Source organism: Hyperolius riggenbachi, chromosome 8 (genome assembly GCF_040937935.1).
Source record: "Hyperolius riggenbachi isolate aHypRig1 chromosome 8, aHypRig1.pri, whole genome shotgun sequence".
Classification (NCBI taxonomy): Eukaryota; Metazoa; Chordata; class Amphibia; order Anura; family Hyperoliidae; genus Hyperolius; species Hyperolius riggenbachi.
The window spans coordinates 252,555,704-252,578,506 of record NC_090653.1 but is presented as its reverse complement, the minus strand read 5'-3'; the positions used below and the strand labels follow the sequence as shown (position 1 = coordinate 252,578,506).

At 47.6% G+C, this 22,803-nt stretch overlaps 1 protein-coding gene across 1 annotated transcript in view; it reads left to right on the top strand.

Annotated features, from left to right (window-relative positions):
* Window positions 1–22,346, top strand: part of NDUFB11 (NADH:ubiquinone oxidoreductase subunit B11) — a 45,811-nt gene extending 23,465 nt beyond the window's left edge. The window contains exon 3 of the mRNA XM_068248624.1: window positions 22,172–22,346. Coding sequence (XP_068104725.1) covers window positions 22,172–22,307 — 136 coding nt within the window. The 3' untranslated portion in view covers window positions 22,308–22,346. The remainder of the gene's footprint in view (window positions 1–22,171) is intronic.
* The last annotated feature ends 457 nt before the right edge of the window (window positions 22,347–22,803 follow it).

The window sequence follows — 22,803 nt, the reverse complement described above, 5'->3', positions numbered from 1 at the left end:
GGTCCTGATCCGTTGCGTGAAAATGCAGCAGATCCGGACCTTCCGTTCAGGTTTTGAAAACGGATCCCCGCAAACGCAGACGGGTCAGTTTTTTACTTGGGTGAGGCTGGCTGCTACTTTGACCATTAGTATCCGGGACTCCGTTTTTCTTCAGGTTTGAAAACGCAGCCACGGATACGTTTCCGGACCTAGTGTGGACCAGGTCTTACTGCGTGTGAAAATAACTACAGAGGAGGTAAATTAACTACAGAGGCGGTAACTTAAGGAATGAAGAGATAAGATAACTCTCTCACTATGTGGAGGTAAGTTTTCTCTTGCCTTATTATCTCCAGCATGATCTTAGTGAATTGAGGCCAATATCATTTGTATATCGCTTTTCTCCCACAGGACTCAAAGCGCGTAGATGTCTCAGATGGATACAAAGTTGCAGGCTGGACTGTCTTACTGAGGCTATAGTCAGGTGTTCATAAATACCACACTAAACAGGTGGCTTTTCAGTTTGGACTTAAATGCTTTCAGGGATGGAGATGTCCTGATTGGGTGTGGTAGGGAGTTCCAAAGTGTAGGGGCAGCATGACAGAAGACTGTCTCCAGAGGTTTTGAGGTGGTCTCTGGGGGTGACCAAGTTATTAGAGCCTTTTGATCTAAGATTGTGAGGGGTGTCATGCAGTTGCAGCAAGTCCTTCAGGTATCCAGGGCCCAGATTGTGCAGGGATTTGAATGTCAATAAGCCATTCTTAAACAGAATTCTGATGATACATGGGATCCACAAGCGATTCAATCAAACTGATCGGATTGGCTGTTCATCTTCAGAAGTCATTTATGCAGTAGTGCGGTCAGAAATGACTGATTAAACACTGCTTTATCGGTCACCGCGAGTTTGGACACGTTGATAAAACGCCATTGGTCCTGCACGTGCCGTGTGCATATACAGCTGATTTCATCAGGGATCTGCAGGGAATGGGGCTGAGAAAATGACACATGAATGGAATTTTAGCAGTTTCAGCCATCTGATCATTGATTGGAAAGAGCAGTCGACCGGAATGATCTGCTTGTGTGTACCAGGCCTAAAGCTGAATATTCGCCACCCGACGGAGTGAGAATCCATCTTCCGGCCGGTGGGTACACACAGCGGGTGCGAATGGGAAGTCAAGCAATTGCAATACTTTCCGCGGAGTCGTTGGGGATCTTTAAGATCCGCTCTACTGTGATTGTCGCTGTCACTGCGTGTTGCGAAATGTAGTTAGCATAATTGCACACCTGTACCCATGTTGTGAGATCATAACGAGCCGCTCGTCGCTCAATAAAAGCGCTGCACGTCAAAAAAGAAATGCCGGAAAAATTGTGTACTGGGTACGGGCTTTAAAGAGAAACTTCAACCTAGAATTGAACTTTATCCCAATCAGCTGATACCCCCTTTTCCATGAGAAATCTATTCATTTTCACAAACAGACCATCAGGGGGCGCTGTATGACTGATATTGTGGTGAAACCCCTCCCACAAGAAGCTCTGAGGACCGTGGTACTCCTGGCAGTTTCCTGTCTGTGAACCTTGCTGCATTGTGGGAAATGGCTGTTTACAGCTGTTTCCAACTGCCATAAAAAGCATGCAGCAGCTACATCACCTGCCAACAGTAAAATGTCACCATGTGATAAATGTCAGAATGTAAATCAGGGATTTAAAAGATTTTACAATGGGCAAACACTGACTAAATCATTTATACATAATTATTGTAAAAATGAAGCACTTTTTTGTTACATTGTCACTGGAGTTCCTCTTTAAAGGGCAATTGAAGTGAGAGGGATATGGAGGCTGCCATATTTTCTTTCTTTTAAAGGGAACCTAAACTGACAAGGATATGGATTTTTCCTCTTAAAATAATACCAGTTGCCTGACTCTCCTGCTGAGCTGATCCTCTGCCTCTTATACATTTAGCCATAGACCCTGAACAAGCATGCAGCAGATCAGATGTTTCTGACATCATTGTCACATCTAACAAGATTAGCTGCATGCTTGTTTCTGGTTTTTATTTAGACACTACTACAGCCAAATAGATCAGTAGGGCTGCCAGGCAACTGGTATTGTTTAAAAGCAAATAAATATGGCAGCCTCCATATTCTTCTCACTACAGTTGTCCTTTTACCCCCTTGGCAGTATGATTCTTTCCGGATTTTAGGGTCTAAAAGCGGTGTAATTTTTTGCACCCTTTCAGACCTTAAAAGTGGGAAAAAATCATGCTGCCAGGGAGATCTGCACAGCCCCAGCAATCACTCACCTCCCTGGCTCCAGCGCTGCAGGTATGCCTCCATCCTCTGTGTGGCGCTGCAACTCTAAACTGAGATTGGCGATCTCACCAGGAGGAGAGGAAGAAGAATGGCGTCAGACGTTGGGATCCCCCGAGAGGTGTGTAGAAACGCTCCCGCTGTGCGCATTGTTCTGCATATTAGCCTCCGGCGGCTATCCTGAGCAGAGGTGCGGTTTTCCGCCCCGATCCTAGCTCGGGGTTACCGCCGAGGATGTTAAAGGACCACTATCGTGAAAAAAGTAGGCAGTTAAAATCCGACAGACCCGACGGGTATTGGGCCAGTACATCTCCTCATGGGGAATGCTCAGGATTTTCTTTGTTTTCAACAGCATTTCCTGAACAGCAGTTTAACCCTCTGGGCGATACAATTATATCGCCCAAGAGGTGGCGCAGCACTATTTTTTAATTTTTTTTATTTTTTAAATCATGTAGCGAGCCCAGGGCTCGCTACATGATAGCCGCAGCGCAGCGGCATCCCCCCACCCACTCCGATCGCCTTCGGCGATCAGAGTAAGCAGGAAATCCCGTTCAGAACGGGATTTCCTGCTGGGCTTCCCTGGTCGCCATGGCGACGGGGCGGGATGACGTCACCGACGTCATGGACGTCGTGACGTCATAGGGAGTTCCGATCCACCCCTCAGCGCTGCCTGGCACTGATTGGCCAGGCTGCGCAAGGGGTTGGGGAGGGGGGGGGGCTGCGCGGAACGGCGGGTAGCGGCGGATCGGCGGCGAGCGGCGGCGATCGGAAGTTACACGCAGCTAGCAAAGTGCTAGCTGCGTGTAACAAAAAAAAAATTATGCAAATCGGCCCAGCGGGGCCTGAGAAATCCTCCTGCGCGACATACCCCGAGCTCAGCTCGGGATTATCGCTCAGGAGGTTAACTGCCAAAATAGTAAGTTTCCAGCCCGCCTCCCTACTCACTTGCACAGTATTTTGTCAGTTAGACTTTGCAACTTCTGTTCAGGAAATGCTGTTGAAAACAAAGAAAACCCTGAGAAATCCCCCATGAGGAGATGGACTGACCCAAAACCTGTCGGTTCTGTCAATTTTTAACTGCCTACATTTTTCACTATAGTGGCCCTTTAAAGGGGAACTGAAGTAAGGTATACGGAGGCTGCCATATTTCATTTTAATCGATACCAGTTGCCTGGCAGCCCTGCTGGTCTATTTCTCTGCAGTAGTATCTGAATAACACCAGAAACAAGCATGCAGCTAGTCTTGTCAGATCTGACTTAAAAGTCTGAAACACCTGATCTGCTGCATGCTTGTTCAGGGGTTATGGCTAATAGTATTAGAGGCAGAGGATCAGCAGGGCTGCCAGGCAACTGGTATTGCTTAAAAGGAAATAAACATGGCAGCCTCCATATACCTCTCTCTTCAGTAACCCTTTAAAGTGAACCAGAGACGAAGCACCCTCATGTATTTTACCATATATATCAGTGGGAACATTAGAGAAAACACCTACCATGCTTTCTGTTACGTTCTGCACTGCACAGCTTGTTTCTTATCAGACCTGATAAAATCCCAGACTGAGCATTCAGTCTGGCTTTGCTATAATCATTCCTGAGCAGAGCCAGCAGGGGGCAGGCTTGGACTTGAAAAGACATGAGAGAATACAGATTGAGCTATAAATATTCCTGAGCAAAGCCAGACTGAATGCTCAGTCGAGGATTTTATCAGGGCTGATTAGAAGCAAACTGTGCAGTGCAGAATGAAACCGAAAGCAGGGTAGGTGTTTTCTCTAATGTTCCCACTGATATATATGGTAAAATACATGAGGGTGCTTCGTCTCTGGTTCCCTTTAAAGGGAAGGTTCAAGCAAAATAAAAAAATGAGTTTCACTTACCTGGGGCTTCTACCAGCCCCATGCAGCCATCCTGTGCTCTCCTAGTCACTCACTGCTGCTCCAGTCCCCCGCTGGCAGCTTGCCGACCTCGGAGGTCGGCGGGCCGCAATGCATACATTTTTACGCATTCCCGCTAGTGCAGGAACATTAACACATACATTTTTACGCGTTACTGGTTTAATGCGTACATTTTTACGAATTGAACCAGTAACGCGTAAAAATGTAAGTGTTATTGTTCCTGCACTAGCGGGAATGCGTAAAAATGTACGCAATGCGCCCCGCCGACCTCTGAGGTCGGCGAGCTGCCAGCTGGGGACTGGAGCAGCAGTGAGTGACTACGAGGGCACAGGATGGCTGCATGGGGCTGGTAGAAGCCCCAGGTAAGTGAAACTCATTTTTTTTTTTTTTATTTTGCTTGGACCTTCCCTTTAACCTCCCTGCCGGTTATCCCGAGCTCAGCTCGGGCTAACCTGCCGCGGAGGATTCCTCAGGCCCTGCTGGGCCGATTTGCATAATTTTTTTTTTTTGTTACACGCAGCTAGCACTTTGCTAGCTGCGTGTAACTTACGATCGCCGCCGCTCCGCGCCGATTCGCCGCAACCCGCCGCATCAGAGGGTGCCCCCCCCCCCGAGACCCGTGCGCTGCCTGGCCAATCAGTGCCAGGCAGCGTCGAGGGGTGGTTCGGGACTCCCTCTGACGTCATGACGTCGGTGACGTCATCGCGCCTGTCGCCATGGCGACGGGGGAAGCCCTCCTGGAAATCCCGTTCAGAACAGGATTTCCGGATGGGTTAATGCGGCGATCGGCGCATTCGGGGGGACGCCGCAGGGAGGGGGGAAGCATGTAGCTAGCGCTAGGCTAGCTACATGCTACAACAACAAAAAAAAAGCCAAAAAACACCCTCCCTGCCGTGCGCAGCAATTTTTTATAACGGCAGGGAGGTTAAGTCTAAAAGAAACCACCTGCACAATTGTTCCCTGGATACATTTCATCTGTTGCGCTGCAATATGCAGTATCACAGTAATGAGAGGAGCTCTACATTTCACGCTCAACTGCCTTTTTTCAAGTGTCCGTTAATTAAATGTCTACAAAGATGGTGCTTATTAGGCAACAGCATGAAAATGTACATCGCTTTATAGCAACAGTGCTCTTTAGTGAAATAAGTCAGTCCAAATGACTGCAGATGGAATTCACACAGCCCAAATGTGTGCACCGCAATAGATGACTGCAGTGTCCCAGCGCTAAGCCATGAAGGCACCCTGGTGTTACCTCAGCACAGAGGTACACCCGGCACCTCGAGTGTAAAGAGAGGCTTACCAATACAAAGTATAAAGTTGTCCGATCGACTATACAGGTTTCCGAACGACCCACCGATGTGAACGGCATGGATTCAGTGTTTCCATAGTTTTTGAGAAAATCTATTTTAAAAAATTAAAGGAAAAAATGGCTTTTAAAGAGTAACTGTTTGGCATGAAAAAAACTCAATTTTCTTTTTTATCTGTTGATCATATAAAAGGAATGCTAAAAAGGGAATGCATAACTTTAAAGAGAACCCGAGGTGGGTTTGAAGAATGTTATCTGCATACAGAGGCTGGATCTGCCTATACAGCCCAGTCTCTGTTGCTATCCCAAACCCCCCTAAGGTCCCCCTGCACTCTGCAATCCCTCATAAATCACAGCCACGCTGCTGACAAACAGCTTGTCAGAGCTGGCTGTGTTTATCTCTATAGTGTCAGTCTGCTGCTCTCCCCGCCTCCTGCAGAACTTCGGTCCCCGCCTGCATCCCTTCCATCCCTGCTGATTGGAGGGAAGGGATGGGGGCAGGGACCGGAGCTATGCAGGAGGCGGGGGAGCAGCCGAGGCTGACACTACAGATGTAAACACAGCCTCACAGCACAGCTTGATTTATGGGGGATTGCAGAGTGCAGGGGACCTTAGGGGGAGTTGGGATAGCAACAGAGGCTGGGCTGTATAGGCAGATCCAGCCTCTGTATGCAGATAACATTTTTTAAACACACATCGGGTTCTCTTTAAAATCAATCACTTTTTTTATTGTAGAGATGAATCCTCATGTCCCCAGCTCCTTAGTACGCAGCCAGTAATCAGTCGCAAAAGAGAAGTTGCAGTGCAGGCTGGGGCCCCCTGCACAGTGTTTCTGCACAGGCACCGCTAGTTCAGCCTGATTGGCTGCAGCCTTTGTCACTCTCACTCCTTTTCCTCTCATTGGCTGCCTCCCATGACTGTCCGCGTCTGCCCCCTCCCCACACTCCCTGCTATCATTTCCCTAGGGATTCCCTGCATTTACAATCAACGCTTGCTATTGGTGTGGGGAGGAGGGAGGGAGGAAGTGACCTCAGCATTGGCTTAAGCTGGAGGAAGTAAAGATGGCCCCTGCCAGCGAACAGAATTCTCCATTTACCTTTTTTTATTTTATAAAGTTCACTGAAATCAATACTTGGACCATGCAATACACATGTTCTGTAAGTAGAGCTAGTATTTATCTACTTATATATGTCGTTTTTTTTATCTGGCATAGTATGGCTGACAGCTCCTCTTTAAACTTGTATGAGCGGGCACAGAGGGCAGAGGTGACACAGAGGGGGACACTAGAGGTACAGGGGACAGAGATGGCACATTGTGCCGACGTAAGAACAGATTCAGGTTAAGAACGAACCTACAGTCCCTATCTCTTTCTTTAACCGAGGACTACCTTTATTGTTAAATCCAATTTAGGCCCCGTTAACATCAAACGCGGATGGCCATGCGTGCGGAACGCAACTCATGCGAACGCACGCCATCCGCGTTTGTGTACGTTGCGTGGCTGATCCCATCACTGAAAAGTGAATGGGACAGCCACGCGGTTTTGCAAAAAATGCGTGCAGAATGCGTTCCCGGAACGCATGCATTGTGTATATCAGACAGTGCACTCTATGCACTGTCTGATGTCGTGCGTGTCGGCCACCCGCACGCGTTTCCAAAACGCGGCTGGAAGCGCGTGCAGTGTGAACGGGGCCTTACTTTTAAAATGGAACTGAACTCTTGCACAGGACAGAAGGAAAACAGAGAAATGCACCCTGTATGTATTTAGAGAGTTTAGCAGGTCTAATTCCCACTCATCTGTGACTAATCGCCAGTGTAATTTTATCTCTGCTGTCAGCTCAGGAATTTCCTCTGCCATGGCAGAGCAACCATAAAAGGAGGAAGTAGACATACTGCAGATGTATTGCAGGATTTGTAAAAGCTGTAACAAAGAAATATTTTTTATTTAAATGGTATTATGCTGTTGCTTATCTTTTATAGCAGAGAGGAAGTTCTGAGTTCAGGTCATCTTTACAGGGCGCTAAGCACCTATTACAATTTTTTTTTTACAGTGATTCTCCCCATAAGGGAGGTTTGTTACACAGTATGCTGTTATGGGGAGGCCCATTGCTTGCTTACTTGAATCTGCTCCTGTAGCCACCTGTCCATGTGGAGCGCGCTCCCGGTTGCAATGCATGCTGGGAGCTGTAATCCATACATCCCCTGCCAGAGACTAGATTGCTCCTTTCCTGCCCACTTCCATATTCTACCACCTTTCTTCAGGATGGAGATACAGAAGTTTCTAGAAACTTCCAGTGACAGTGGTTTTTGTTTTTTGTCCTGAGCTCAGGGCCAGATTTCTGGAAAGGCCACACAGGCCAGGGCCTTCGGCGGCTGCAGCCACAGGGGGCACCTGGGTAGGAAATAGAGGTCGCTACATATGAAAATGGGGGGGAACAACGCATGAAAAAAGAAAGCTGATGCCCAAGGTAGTTGTACATGAAAGACAGGTTCTGCAGTACATGAATATTATACTTGGGCCTTGATTCATAAAGGGTGTGCGATTTAAAAAAAAAAATCAGGTTGTTAAAATTCCGCATTCGGTATTTTAGACTTTTGTGCGCTAAATCATAAAAATGTTTACAGGTGCGGTAGAAGTTTGGTAATTTTACCAAAAATATGGTCTTCAATTGACAAAAAGCTTTGCTGTAACAACAGAGCAGTGTGGAGTTGTCTCTCTGTTGTTACAGGCTGTTCTGTGCAGTGACTGCATTACAAAAGTAAGAGGCATCCCCGACATCCCTTTGGAATATACATGTTTGTTATGCTGCCTCTGCTCCCTCTGAATCTGCCCATTAGTCTTTAACATTTTTATTTTATTGCCACAGCTTAGATATACTCCAAAAAACATGAATGCTTTGGTGATTTCCACACTTGCTCCTCCACATCTTCGAACAGGAACCTAAATGGTTAAATGTCTGCAGGGGAAACCTCTTTTGTTCAGTTCTCTGCCTGGGGGTGTAGAAAAGCTTGTTCCTACCGAGAACCTATCCCAACCTATCAGCATTCAATCAGGAGGACTTGCATGTGACGGGCTGTTTCTATTGGCTCTCTGCTCCTATCAGTCATAGGTTATACCTCTCTGCTTCTGTGAGTCACGGCTCCGCACAGTCTCCACACTGTTTCCGACACACCTGAGCTGCCGGTAATGTGTCTGGGCTATACCGCATGCTCTAGTCTTTATAAATTGACATTTACTGACGTGCTGAGGTATTTATTGCACAAGGCGGTAATTTACCTCACTGCTCTGTAATTTCAGCTTTCCATGCCGTAACAGCCTTTATAAATTTACATTTTGCTAAGTGCTTGGAAAAGTCATCTGTTTTCTGCATTCCCTTATATTGTAATGCTTTATGAATCAAGGCCATAGAAGAGGGGGTTACCTATGGAATGGGAGGGGCTCTGTGGCCCCTTCATACGTGGTCTAGGGGCGTAAAAATTATAAATATGGCCTTGCCTGAGCTGCAACTTCCTTTAATAATCTTTACAGCTGCTGTAGTTTCTGAATTACACACCTAAAATAAGCAAGCAGCTTATCCAGGCAGAAACATCTGATCTGCATGGGGGTGGGTCAAGTGACCTTGAGGGAGGAAAAAACACAAAAGGTCAGGAGCCCAATATGGTTTATGGTATGGTTTAGCAAGTAAGTGGGTAATTTGAAAAGTAAAACAAGGCATTCACAAAATGTGGTTGCTAACAGTAACCACCTTCTGCGCGTGTTGAGAACACCCGTCCCCCACTCTGGTAATAGGAAGGGCTCGCTGTGGAAGGCTGCTTGCTCTTAAAAAGGGGTGGGACTAAAGCCTTGTCTCTCACAGGGATAGCAGCACCCCAGACTCCACCAGTTGGCTACCTTTGCACAGTATTGACCCGAGGAAGTGAGTGTTAAAGGGAACCAGAGACGAAGCACCCCTATGTATTTCACCATATATATCAGTGGGAACATTAGAGAAAACACCTACCCTACTCTCTGCTTCATTCTTCACTGCTCAGCCTGTTTCTTATCAGCCCTGATAAAATCCCCGACTGAGCATTCAGTCTGGCTTTGTTCAGGAATATTTATAGCTCAGTTTGTGTTCTTTCATGTCTTTTCAAGTCCAAGCCTGCCCTCTGCTGGCTCTGCTCAGGAATCATTATAGCCGAGTAATTATAGCAAAGCCAGACTGAATGCTCAGTCGGGGATTTTATCAGGTCTGATAAGAAACACAAGCTGTGCAGTACAGAATAAAACCGAAAGCATGGTAGATGTTTTCTCTAATGTTCCCACTGATCTATATGGTAAAATACATAGGGGTGCTTTGTCTCTGGTTCATTTTAAGCCCCACCTACACGATACGATTCTTTGTGTGATACGATTAAGATTCTATTTACGATCCAATTAAATCTGACATGTCCGATTGGAATTCGATTCAATTCAGTTCGATTTCCCATTGTTTTGTAATGGCAAATCGAATTGAATTGAATCTAATCCCGATCGGACATGTCGGATTTAATCGGATCGTAAATAGAATTGTAATCGAATCGCACAAAGAATCGTATCGTGTAGATGGGGCTATAAGCTCATTAAACATGTTGTCTTTAACCGTGCAAATGAAATATTGTTTGTGAACACAAGCCTAGACACCTTTCTTTGAGGTAAGCTACCTCTCAAATTTTCGTATTGTGACATCCATACAAGTGGTGCCTCTTATTCTGTTATCCATATGTGATCTGCATATGCTTGTTCAGGGTATATGGCTAAATGTATCAGAGGCAGAGAATCAGCAGGACAGCCAGGCAATGGGAACTATTTAAAAGGAAAGAAATGTCAGCCTCCATATACCCTACTCACTTCAAATTCACTTTAATGAGGAACTCCAGTGAAAATAATGCAATTAAAAAGCTGCTTCATTTTTACAATAATTATGTATAAATGATTTAGTCAGTGTTTGCCCATTGTAAAATCTTTCCTCTCCCTGATTTACATTCTGACATTTACCACATGGTGACATTTTTACTGTGGGCAGGCGATGTCAGTGGAATGAGATGCTGCTTGCTTTTTTTGGCAGTTGGGCCCAGCTGTAAACAACTGTTACTTCCCACAATGCAGTGAGGTTCACAGACAGGAACTGTCAGGACGATGGTCCTGATATCACACTCTGGGAAGGGTTTCACCACAATATCAGCCATTCAGAGCCCACTGATAATCAGTTTGAAAAAAGGAAAATATTTCTCATGGGAAAGAGGGCATCAGCTACTGATTGGGATGATGTTCAATCCTTGGTCACGGTTTCTGTCATCATCATCTGGGATGGTTCATACTCAGTTCGTCTCCAACATATAAAACAGTATATTCTGTGCGATCATGAAAAATAGCAAATCTAAGTGTAGATGACGTTTAATGTAAGCATTCAGTATACAATATTAAAATCCGTACAAAATCGCATATCAGGGGCCCCAAATCAGAGCGTACCCTGCTAATAGAATGCGCCTAGCGAATATTTTCAGGTGCTGCTCGTCTCTATCCCTCGGCTATAAAATGTAAGGAATCCTTTCCCCTTTAATCAGGATTATCCATTAACTAAAATACCAACTTAACCGTATGGATGATTAAATCCCCGGGCAAGCAGGATCAGATTCAACGTCATAATGATGGGAAGATGAATGAGTTTATTTAAAGGGGGTTGTAACATCCAAAAATAAAATGCCTAAAAATAGTTAGTGCCTCAAATATATATATGTGAACCCCCCCTTTTTTTTTTTTTTTTTTTTTTTTAATAAAATGTGTCCCCATATGTTTCCTATTTTTTTTCTTTTTTACCCGGTCTCTGCGCCTTTGTTGAATGTACTGAATAGTACATGACCAGAAGACAAGTGAGCTCGCTCTCTCTCTCTCTCTCACTCTATGCACTGTCTGATGTTATGCGCGTCGGCCTCCGGAACACGGAAGGAAACGCGTGCAGTGTGAACGGGGCCTAAATGTTAGGCTTTTATTGCCCTACTTCCCTGGCCTGCAGTCTGCAGAAAGGGCAGGTAGATGAGGACTGCTGTAGTTAGCAGTAGCGATGAGCAAACAAAAGCTTTCATCAGCAGGGAGTGGGGGGAGATAGGGCACTGTACATCAAACAGTTTACAGAAGTCACACTGAAATTAAATTCACACCTTTCCCCTAGATAAATGAGGGCAGAAGGAAGGGGAGGGGGGGATAAATATAAAAACGGAGCTGAGAAATTTGGCCGCAGGTTCAAGCCAATAAACTGCTTACTGTGGTCCTTAACAAGTCCCGGTGGTGTTGATTGCTATTCCCCCGCCAGGCCGCCATGAATAGTGGGGAAAGACTTAAAGAGAATCTGTATTGTTAAAATCACACAAAAGTAAACATACCAGTGCGTTAGGGGACATCTCCTATTCCCCTCTGTCACAATTTCGCCGCTCCTCACCGCATTAAAAGTGGTTAAAAACAGTTTTAAAAAGTTTGTTTATAAACAAACAAAATGGCCAACAAAACAGGAAGTAGGTTGGTGTACAGTATGTCCACACATAGAAAATACATCCATACACAAGCAGGCTGTATACACCCTTCCTTTTGAATCTCAAGAGATCATTTGTGTGTTTCTTTCCCCCTGCAGCTATCTTCCACTGAAGTGTCAGGCTGTTTCTTAATGCAGAGTGCAGACAGCTCTGCCTGTATGTAATTCCTCAGTATGTGAAAGCCCAGCCAGCTCAGAGGAGGATTTATCCAGCTTGTAAAAGAGAAGAGAGAAGCTTCCCTATACACAGGCAGTGTGCAGAGAGGGGCCTGGAGGGGGGAGATGCATCACAGAGCCACAACACTGAAGAACTTGGCAGCCTTCCAGACACAGGCTGACAAGTCTGACAAGAGAGAGATAAGTTGATTTATTACAGAGATGGTGATAGTAGAACGTGCTGCAGTAAGCCAGAATACATTAGAATAGCTTTTGGAACTTGTAGGATGATAAAAAAAAGGATGCAATTTTTGTTACGGAGTCTCTTTAAAGGAGAACTGTAGTGAGAGGTATATGGAGGCTGCCATATTTATTTCCTTTTAGGCAATACCAGTTGCCTGGCTATTCAGCTAATCCTCTGCCTCTAATACTTTCAGCCATAGGCCCTGAACAAGCATGCAGCAGATCAGGTGTTTCTGACAAATTTAGACAGATATGACAAGATGCTGGTTTCTGGTGTGATTCAGACACTTCTTTAGGCAAATAGACCATCAGGGCTGCCAGGCAACTGGTATTGCTTAAAAGGAAATAAATATGGCAGCCTCCATATCCCTCTCACTACAGTTCTCCTTTAATTCAGCTGCCAGCTATCTGCTTCGAGGGAGAAGGAGGGGGAGAAATGGCAGCTATTAGGGCTCTTTCACACCAGAGTCCTTTTCCTGCATTTTAACGCAAAGGCAATTCTTTGCGTTAACCAAGGTAAAGTGAAAGTCCATAGACTTTCATTTTATCTTTCACACCCGACGCTGCATTTCGGTGCGTTGCAGTACGACGCAACCGTGAGCGTTGAAACGCCGGGAGCTGGCGATTTCCCGTCTGGTTCAATTATAGCTACCACCGCTGATTGCGTCGCACCGCAGATTCCCGACAACACGGCAGGCTATTCAACGTGTGCAGGAGAACGGCTCCTGCACGACGCGTGTCTGGTGTGAAAGAGCCTAGAAACCAGGACACACTGCAGGAAAAAAAAGCTGCTTGGATCACCTTTTAAAGGGGGCCTAATTGAGTTTTGTAGGGAAGTAGAGAACAGAAGTGTTGCAGTAAACTTGGACATGGGACAGGTGATCTCTGCGGAATGTTTAGTTACTGAGAGTTCTGAAACCAGTACAAAATATACCTGGTCTCCCAGAATGCTCTGGGAGAATTCCGCATGGCTAATCATCCTGGGCTTGAAATCACTGGGAGGGCGGGGCTACATACTAATATACAGCGCTATATAGATATAGGAAGTGTTACAGATGCTGAAACCAGGAAAATTAATGTAAAAGTGGGTATGCTGAGATATTTACTAATAAGACCAACAGGGCTGCCATGCAACTAGTATTGTTTAAATGGAAATAAATATGAAAGCTTCCATATTCTTCTTACTTGAGTCCTTTATGTTGCAATTAAAAAAACTTTCCAAATAAAAGCAATTGTACTCCCAAACACAGCTGCGTTTCCGCACACAAAGCATGGAATAATGACGCGCTGCTCTCCTCTGTATCTCGCGTGTGTGTCGGCGCCCTACGTCACTACCCTCGAAACTCCGCCCCATCGCTTTTGGAAATCTTCCTCCGGGGGTATTTAAACTTTGATTAAAATTTGAATAGCTATCAGGTCGGAAAGTGGATATAAACAGCATGAAGACGCAATGTGCTGGATAGAGGAACAGGTTGAGATGTGAGCGAGGTAGAGTGGGGGCAAAGCGGTTAATTGACACTATTCCACCATTGATTTCCAATCAGAGAGACGTCGGCCACTGCAGTCTTGTGGTTGGATACTTGAAAATAATTCAATGTGTTGGTTTTCTTTATGGCCATGCTGTGAAATGAGGGCTTTATCTCTGAACAATTGTGTTTAACAATTATGATTTGTTTGTTTTTTTAAAACTTGGAGCTGATTAAGTTTGTCACTGATCTGTGATGAATTCCTGGACCTCTGTAGTGGATTGCGCTTTTGCCCTGCTTTGTAGTGGATTGCGCTCTTGCTTTGCTCTGTAGTGGATTGCGCTCTCGCCTTGCTTTGTAGTAAATTGTGCTTTTGCCCTGCTTTGTAGTGGATTGCGCTCTTGCTTTGCTCTGTAGTGGATTGCGCTCTTGCTTTGCTCTGTAGTGGATTGCGCTCTTGCTTTGCTCTGTAGTGGATTGCGCTCTCGCCTTGCTTTGTAGTGGATTGCGCTGTCTTGCTCTGTAGTGGATTGCGCTCTCCCCTTGCTCTGTAGTGGATTGCGCTCTCCCCTTGCTTTGTAGTGGATTGCGCTCTCACCTTGCTCTGTAGTGGATTGCGCTCTCCCCTTGCTCTGTAGTGGATTGCACACTCTCCTTGCTCTGTAGTGGATTGCGCTCTTCCCTTGCTCTGTAATGGATTGCGCTCTTCCCTTGCTCTGTAGTGGATTGTGCTCTCCCCTTGCTCTATAGTGGATTGTGCTCTCCCCTTGCTCTGTAGTGGATTGCGCTCTCCCCTTGCTCTGTAGTGGATTGCGCTCTCCCCTTGCTCTGTAGTGGATTGCGCTCTCACCTTGCTCTATAGTGGATTGCGCTCTCCCCTTGCTTTGTAGTGGATTGCGCTCTCGCCTTGCTTTGTAGTGGATTGCGCTCTCGCCTTGCTTTGTAGTGGATTGCGCTCTCGCCTTGCTTTGTAGTGGATTGCGCTCTCGCCTTGCTTTGTAGTGGATTGCGCTCTCGCCTTGCTTTGTAGTGGATTGCGCTCTCGCCTTGCTTTGTAGTGGATTGCGCTCTCGCCTTGCTTTGTAGTGGATTGCGCTCTCTCCTTGCTCTGTAGTGGATTGCGCTCTTCCCTTGCTCTGTAGTGGATTGTGCTCTCCCCTTGCTCTGTAGTGGATTGCGCTCTCCCCTTGCTCTGTAGTGGATTGCGCTCTCCCCTTGCTCTGTAGTGGATTGCGCTCTCCCCTTGCTCTGTAGTGGATTGCGCTCTCTCCTTGCTCTGTAGTGGATTGCGCTCTCCCCTTGCTTTGTAGTGGATTGCGCTCTCCCCTTGCTTTGTAGTGGATTGCGCTCTCCCCTTGCTTTGTAGTGGATTGCGCTCTCGCTATGCTTTGTAGTGGATTGCGCTCTCGCTATGCTTTGTAGTGGATTGCGCTCTCGCTATGCTTTGTAGTGGATTGCGCTCTCGCCTTGCTTTGTAGTGGATTGCGCTCTCGCCTTGCTTTGTAGTGGATTGCGCTCTCGCCTTGCTTTGTAGTGGATTGCGCTCTCGCCTTGCTTTGTAGTGGATTGCGCGCTCGCCTTGCTTTGTAGTGGATTGCGCTCTCGCCTTGCTTTGTAGTGGATTGCGCTCTCACCTTGATTTGTAGTGGATTGCGCTCTCACCTTGCTTTGTAGTGGATTGCGCTCTCACTATGCTCTGTAGTGGATTGCGCTGTCGCCTTGCTTTTGTAGTGGATTGCGCTGTCTTGCTCTGTAGTGGATTGCGCTGTCATCTTGCTCTGTAGTGGATTGCGCTCTCCCCTTGCTTTGTAGTGGATTGCGCTCTCACCTTGCTCTGTAGTGGATTGCGCTCTCCCCTTGCTCTGTAGTGGATTGCGCTCTTCCCTTGCTCTGTAATGGATTGCGCTCTTCCCTTGCTCTGTAGTGGATTGTGCTCTCCCCTTGCTCTATAGTGGATTGTGCTCTCCCCTTGCTCTGTAGTGGATTGCGCTCTCCCCTTGCTCTGTAGTGGATTGCGCTCTCACCTTGCTCTATAGTGGATTGCGCTCTCCCCTTGCTTTGTAGTGGATTGCGCTCTCCCCTTGCTTTGTAGTGGATTGCGCTCTCGCCTTGCTTTGTAGTGGATTGCGCTCTCGCCTTGCTTTGTAGTGTATTGCGCTCTCGCCTTGCTTTGTAGTGGATTGCGCTCTCGCTTTGCTTTGTAGTGGATTGCGCTCTCGCCTTGCTTTGTAGTGGATTGCGCTCTCGCCTTGCTTTGTAGTGGATTGCGCTCTCGCCTTGCTTTGTAGTGGATTGCGCTCTCGCCTTGCTTTGTAGTGGATTGCGCTCTCGCCTTGCTTTGTAGTGGATTGCGCTCTCACCTTGCTTTGTAGTGGACTGCGCTCTCACCTTGCTTTGTAGTGGATTGCGCTCTCACCATGCTTTGTAGTGGATTGCGCTCTCGATTTGCTTTGTAGTGGATTGCGCTCTCGCCTTGCTTTGTAGTGGATTGCGCTCTTGCTTTGCTCTGTAGTGGATTGCGCTTTTGCCCTGCTTTGTAGTAGATTGCGCTTTTGCCCTGCTTTGTAGTGGATTGCGCTTTTGCCCTGCTTTGTAGTGGATTGCGCTTTTGCCCTGCTTTGTAGTGGATTGCGCTTTTGCCCTGCTTTGTAGTGGATTGCGCTTTTGCCCTGCTTTGCAGTGGATTGCGCTGTCTTGCTCTGTAGTGGATTGCGCTCTCCCCTTGCTCTGTAATGGATTGCGCTCTTGCTTTGCTCTGTAGTGGATTGCGCTTTTGCCCTGCTTTGTAGTGGATTGCGCTTTTGCCCTGCTTTGTAGTGGATTGCGCTTTTGCCCTGCTTTGTAGTGGATTGCGCTTTTGCCCTGCTTTGTAGTGGATTGCGCTTTTGCCCTGCTTTGTAGTGGATTGCGCTTTTGCCCTGCTTTGTAGTGGATTGCGCTTTTGCCCTGCTTTGTAGTGGATTGCGCTTTTGCCCTGCTTTGCAGTGGATTGCGCTGTCTTGCTCTGTAGTGGATTGCGCTCTCCCCTTGCTTTGTAGTGGATTGCGCTCTCCCCTTGCTCTGTAGTGGATTGCGCTCTCCCCTTGCTCTGTAGTGGATTGCGCTCTCCCCTTGCTCTGTAGTGGATTGCGCTCTCCCCTTGCTTTGTAGTGGATTGCGCTCTCACCTTGCTTTGTAGTGGATTGCGCTCTCACCTTGCTTTGTAGTGGACTGCGCTCTCACCTTGCTTTGTAGTGGATTGCGCTCTCACCATGCTTTGTAGTGGATTGCGCTCTCGCTTTGCTTTGTAGTGGATTGCGCTCTCGCCTTGCTTTGTAGTGGATTGCGCTCTTGCTTTGCTCTGTAGTGGATTGCGCTTTTGCCCTGCTTTGTAGTGGATTGCGCTTTTGCCCTGCTTTGTAGTGGATTGCGCTTTTGCCCTGCTTTGTAGTGGATTGCGCTTTTGCCCTGCTTTGTAGTGGATTGCGCTTTTGCCCTGCTTTGTAGTGGATTGCGCTTTTGTCCTGCTTTGTAGTGGATTGCGCTTTTGCCCTGCTTTGCAGTGGATTGCGCTGTCTTGCTCTGTAGTGGATTGCGCTCTCCCCTTGCTCTGTAATGGATTGCGCTCTTCCCTTGCTCTGTAGTGGATTGTGCTCTCCCCTTGCTCTGTAGTGGATTGTGCTCTCCCCTTGCTCTGTAGTGGATTGTGCTCTCCCCTTGCTCTGTAGTGGATTGTGCTCTCCCCTTGCTCTGTAGTGGATTGTGCTCTCCCCTTGCTCTGTAGTGGATTGCGCTCTCCCCTTGCTCTGTAGTGGATTGCGCTCTCCCCTTACTTTGTAGTGGATTGCGCTCTCACCTTGCTTTGTAGTGGATTGCGCTCTCACCTTGCTTTGTAGTGGATTGCGCTCTCACCTTGCTTTGTAGTGGATTGCGCTCTCACCTTGCTTTGTAGTGGATTGCGCTCTCTCCTTGCTTTGTAGTGGATTGCGCTCTCCCCTTGCTTTGTAGTGGATTGCGCTCTCCCCTAGCTTTGTAGTGGATTGCGCTCTCCCCTTGCTTTGTAGTGGATTGCGCTCTCCCCTTGCTTTGTAGTGGATTGCGCTCTCGCCTTGCTTTGTAGTGGATTGCGCTTTCGCCTTGCTTTGTAGTGGATTGCGCTCTTGCCTTGCTTTGTAGTGGATTGCGCTCCGCCTTGCTTTGCATATATGATGAATGACAGCGCTCCTCTTCTATATCTCTCTCAATGTCTGTAACAAATAAACATATTGCACAGAGTGCATTACTGTTTAACCATACGTCCACTCTTCCCCAGTGAAAAGTGCAGCACGCTAGATTAAAACAAGTGAGAAGCACAAATCCGGAACCCCAGTATGATTAACTGCTCACCAGATGCTTTTCACCTCACATCCAGGTAGATCTAGCGTTTTTTAGTCATCCAATGATCAGGCACCAGACCACTCCTTCTCAAGCACTTAAACTGTTTAATCCAGATTCCATATAAAACATAAGATAAAAACACTCATAGCGTAACTTGTTACAAAACTGATAGACAGCCTGCGCTAATACAGCGCACTTACTCGATCCTATTGGATATAGCGCATGTCGGGCTGCCCAGCCCAGCGGTTATCACCCCCTCCGTGTGGCGTCGGCGTCCCGCTCCTCCACTGCGGCGTGCCCGCTAGTATTCCAAGTTGCAGATCCCGGCTGGCCGGCGAACACTTCCGTAACCTGGTGATGTCAGTCGCCTTGCTTTGTAGTGGATTGCGCTCTCGCCTTGCTTTGTAGTGGATTGCGCTCTCGCCTTGCTTTGTAGTGGATTGCGCTCTCGCCTTGCTTTGTAGTGGATTGCGCTCTCGCCTTGCTTTGTAGTGGATTGCGCTCTCGCCTTGCTTTGTAGTGGATTGCGCTCTCACTATGCTTTGTAGTGGATTGCGCTCTGGCTTGGCTCTGTAGTGGATTGCGCTCTGGCTTGGCTCTGTAGTGGATTGCGCTCTGGCTTGGCTCTGTAGTGGATTGCGCTCTGGCTTGGCTCTGTAGTGAATTGCGCTCTGGCTTGGCTCTGTAGTGGATTGCGCTCTGGCTTGGCTCTGTAGTAGATTGCGCTCTGGCTTGGCTCTGTATGGGATTGCGCTCTGGCTTGGCTCTGTATTGGATTGCGCTCTGGCTTGGCTCTGTAGTGGATTGCGCTCTGGCTTGGCTCTGTAGTAGATTGCGCTCTGGCTTGGCTCTGTATGGGATTGCGCTCTGGCTTGGCTCTGTATTGGATTGCGCTCTGGCTTGGCTCTGTAGTGGATTGCGCTCTCGCTTTGCTCTGTAGTGGATTGCACTCTCCCCTTGCTCTGTAGTGGATTGCGCTCTCGCCTTGCTCTGTAGTGGATTGCGCTCTCGCCTTGCTCTGTAGTGGATTGTGCTCTCGCCTTGCTCTGTAGTGGATTGTGCTCTCGCCTTGCTCTGTAGTGGATTGTGCTCTCGCCTTGCTCTGTAGTGGATTGTGCTCTCGCCTTGCTCTGTAGTGGATTGCGCTCTCGCCTTGCTCTGTAGTGGATTGCGCTCTCGCCTTGCTCTGTAGTGGATTGTGCTCTCGCCTTGCTCTGTAGTGGATTGTGCTCTCGCCTTGCTCTGTAGTGGATTGTGCTCTCGCCTTGCTCTGTAGTGGATTGCGCTCTCGCCTTGCTCTGTAGTGGATTGTGCTCTCGCCTTGCTCTGTGGTGGATTGTGCTCTCGCCTTGCTCTGTAGTTGATTGCGCTCTCGCCTTGCTCTGTGGTGGATTGTGCTCTCGCCTTGCTATGTAGTGGATTGCGCTCTCGCCTTGCTCTGTAGTGGATTGTGCTCTCGCCTTGCTCTGTAGTGGATTGTGCTCTCGCCTTGCTCTGTGGTGGATTGTGCTCTCGCCTTGCTCTGTAGTTGATTGCGCTCTCGCCTTGCTCTGTGGTGGATTGTGCTCTCGCCTTGCTATGTAGTGGATTGCGCTCTCGCCTTGCTCTGTAGTGGATTGCGCTCTCGCCTTGCTCTGTAGTGGATTGTGCTCTCGCCTTGCTCTGTGGTGGATTGTGCTCTCGCCTTGCTCTGTAGTTGATTGCGCTCTCGCCTTGCTCTGTGGTGGATTGTGCTCTCGCCTTGCTATGTAGTGGATTGCGCTCTCGCCTTGCTATGTAGTGGATTGTGCTCTCGCCTTGCTCTGTAGTGGATTGTGCTCTCGCCTTGCTCTGTGGTGGATTGTGCTCTCGCCTTGCTCTGTGGTGGATTGTGCTCTCGCCTTGCTATGTAGTGGATTGCGCTCTCGCCTTGCTCTGTAGTGGATTGCGCTCTCGCCTTGCTCTGTAGTGGATTGCGCTCTCGCCTTGCTCTGTAGTGGATTGCGCTCTCGCCTTGCTCTGTAGTGGATTGTGCTCTCGCCTTGCTCTGTGGTGGATTGTGCTCTCGCCTTGCTGTGTAGTTGATTGCGCTCTCGCCTTGCTCTGTGGTGGATTGTGCTCTCGCCTTGCTATGTAGTGGATTGCGCTCTCGCCTTGCTCTGTAGTGGATTGCGCTCTCGCCTTGCTCTGTAGTGGATTGTGCTCTCGCCTTGCTCTGTAGTGGATTGTGCTCTCGCCTTGCTCTGTAGTTGATTGCGCTCTCGCCTTGCTCTGTGGTGGATTGTGCTCTCGCCTTGCTATGTAGTGGATTGCGCTCTCGCCTTGCTATGTAGTGGATTGCGCTCTCGCCTTGCTCTGTAGTAGTGGTAGCAGCAGCGGCGGCAGCAGCGCTAAGTCTTCCAGGGCTGAAGAGTCAGTATAAAAATCATCCGACTCTTACTCCCATATGCCCTACTCTAGATGACTGGAAATCTCGAGTAGATTATCTAACTGCGGATGGTGCTGGCCTTACGCGGTAGTGCGCTCGGTGGCAGCATTTGCAATAAAAAGTTTGTGGCACTTCATTGTGCAGAGGAGACCTCGTAGAACCTTGCTGGAGTCTCGGAATCCTGCTCAAAGCTCATTCACAGCCTAAGAAAGAGTCACTCTCTCCGCCACTTTGTGTGGATTGCTTGAGACTGCTGGTTGCTACTGTAGTGTGCAGCTTATTATTATTATTTAGTATTTATATAGCACTGACATCTTCCGCAGCACTGTACAGAGTACACAGTCGTGTCACTGACTGTCCTCAGAGGGGCTCTCAATCTAATCCCTATCATAGTCCGATGTCTATATCGTGTAGCTTTATATATTGTAGTCTAAGGCCAATTTTTAGGGGTAGCCAATTAACTTATCTGTATGTTTTTGGGATGTGGGAGGAAACAGAGTTGCTTGAAGGAAACCCACGCAGACACAGGGAGAACATACGAACTTTGTGCAGATAGAGCCCTGGCTGGGATTTGAACCGGAGACCCAGCGCTGCAAGGCGAGAGCACTACACCACCGTACTGCCAAACTTCCACAATATACTGGTCAGTGATTGGCCAATCCAAATTGGATGTGTGTATGCACTTACTCACTCCATCCCCCCTCATCCTCCCCTCTCTGTCCACCCTTATGCTGGGAATACACGGTTCGTTTTTGCCTTCGTTTAAACCTTCGTTTCGATTGTGCCTTTTGTCCTTTTCGATCCCGAAATAATCAGTCATACGGTTAATATCACCACCCACGGTTTCGTTTTTTTTTTTCGATTCTGATGGTTTCGTTTTTCCAATGATCGAAGGCTGCAAAGAAACGAAATGAAAATCCCTTTTTACAGGGACGGACTAGCATAAACGAACATATAATCGATCTGAACAGCCATCAAGCCTACCAATGGCTCGATTAGATGGATAAAGAGAGATAATATCAAACATGTTCGATCACTAGTCGTTCGTTTTTGGGGTCTATTAATCGAAACTATAATGAGATTATGACTATTTTCACATACGTTTTCAACACTCGATTCGTTTACCGAACGAATCGAAGGTTTAAACGAAGGCAAAAACGAACCGTGTATTCCCAGCATTAGGCTCCTTGTCCACTTGCAAGCGCAATTGCATTTGCGCTTGCAAAAGCTTCTTTTACCACTAGTGGCGATTGCGACGTGAGCTGTCAGGAGTGAAACGCGATGGCGTAAATTATCGTGCAGCTCGGAGATTGCAATTTGCGGAAAATCGAAACACACTAATGGAAAAGTGCATTGTGATTTACATGTACATCATGGTGCTCGAGCGATCGGCACAACGCCGACTATCCGCTTTTGAAGCAGATTGCTGCATCAAAGGGAGGAAAAGGGCCCTAAACCACTCATCCCCTCCCCCTATACATCTGTCCTCTGTGCACTTATGCTGTTTCCTCTCTCCCATCAGGATGAGGAACTGGAGCCGGAGCGAGGCTGAGCGATTGGTGAAGCTGAGAGAAGCACAAGGTCTCCCCATCATGGATGAGAACTACTATGATCCCGACAGCCTGGTGTTACCAGAGGAGGAGGAGGAGCTGGACTGATCTGCTGTGATGATTTTTTGCAATAAATTATGTGCCCTACCTCTTGTGTGGAGCCTCTTTGGGATGATCTGATTGGTGGAGGGGGATAGACTTTCATTCACTGAGAGGTTAAAGCGAACTTAAACGCAGAACTTCCTCTCTGCTCTAAAAGATACACAACAGCATAATAACCTTTAACTTCCCTGGCGGTATGATTCCTTCCTGATTTTAGAGTCTAAAAGCAGCCCCCTGCACTTGCACACCTTCCTGGGATCAAGCGCTGCAGTTCTCCCTCCGTCCTACAGGTGGCGTTGTAACATTATAGTGAGATTGCCGACTGTCATCATGACGAAAGGCGGCGATCTCACCAGGGGGATCCAGAGCCTCCGTGGACAGGAAGAGGGATGGCCATCAGCGTCTGGATCACCCAGCCTTGCTACAGTTGTCCTTTAAATTCGAAATGTGTTCAAAAATGCCAGCTCTAAAGAACGGCAAAAGTCTCTACCAAAAACTGCTC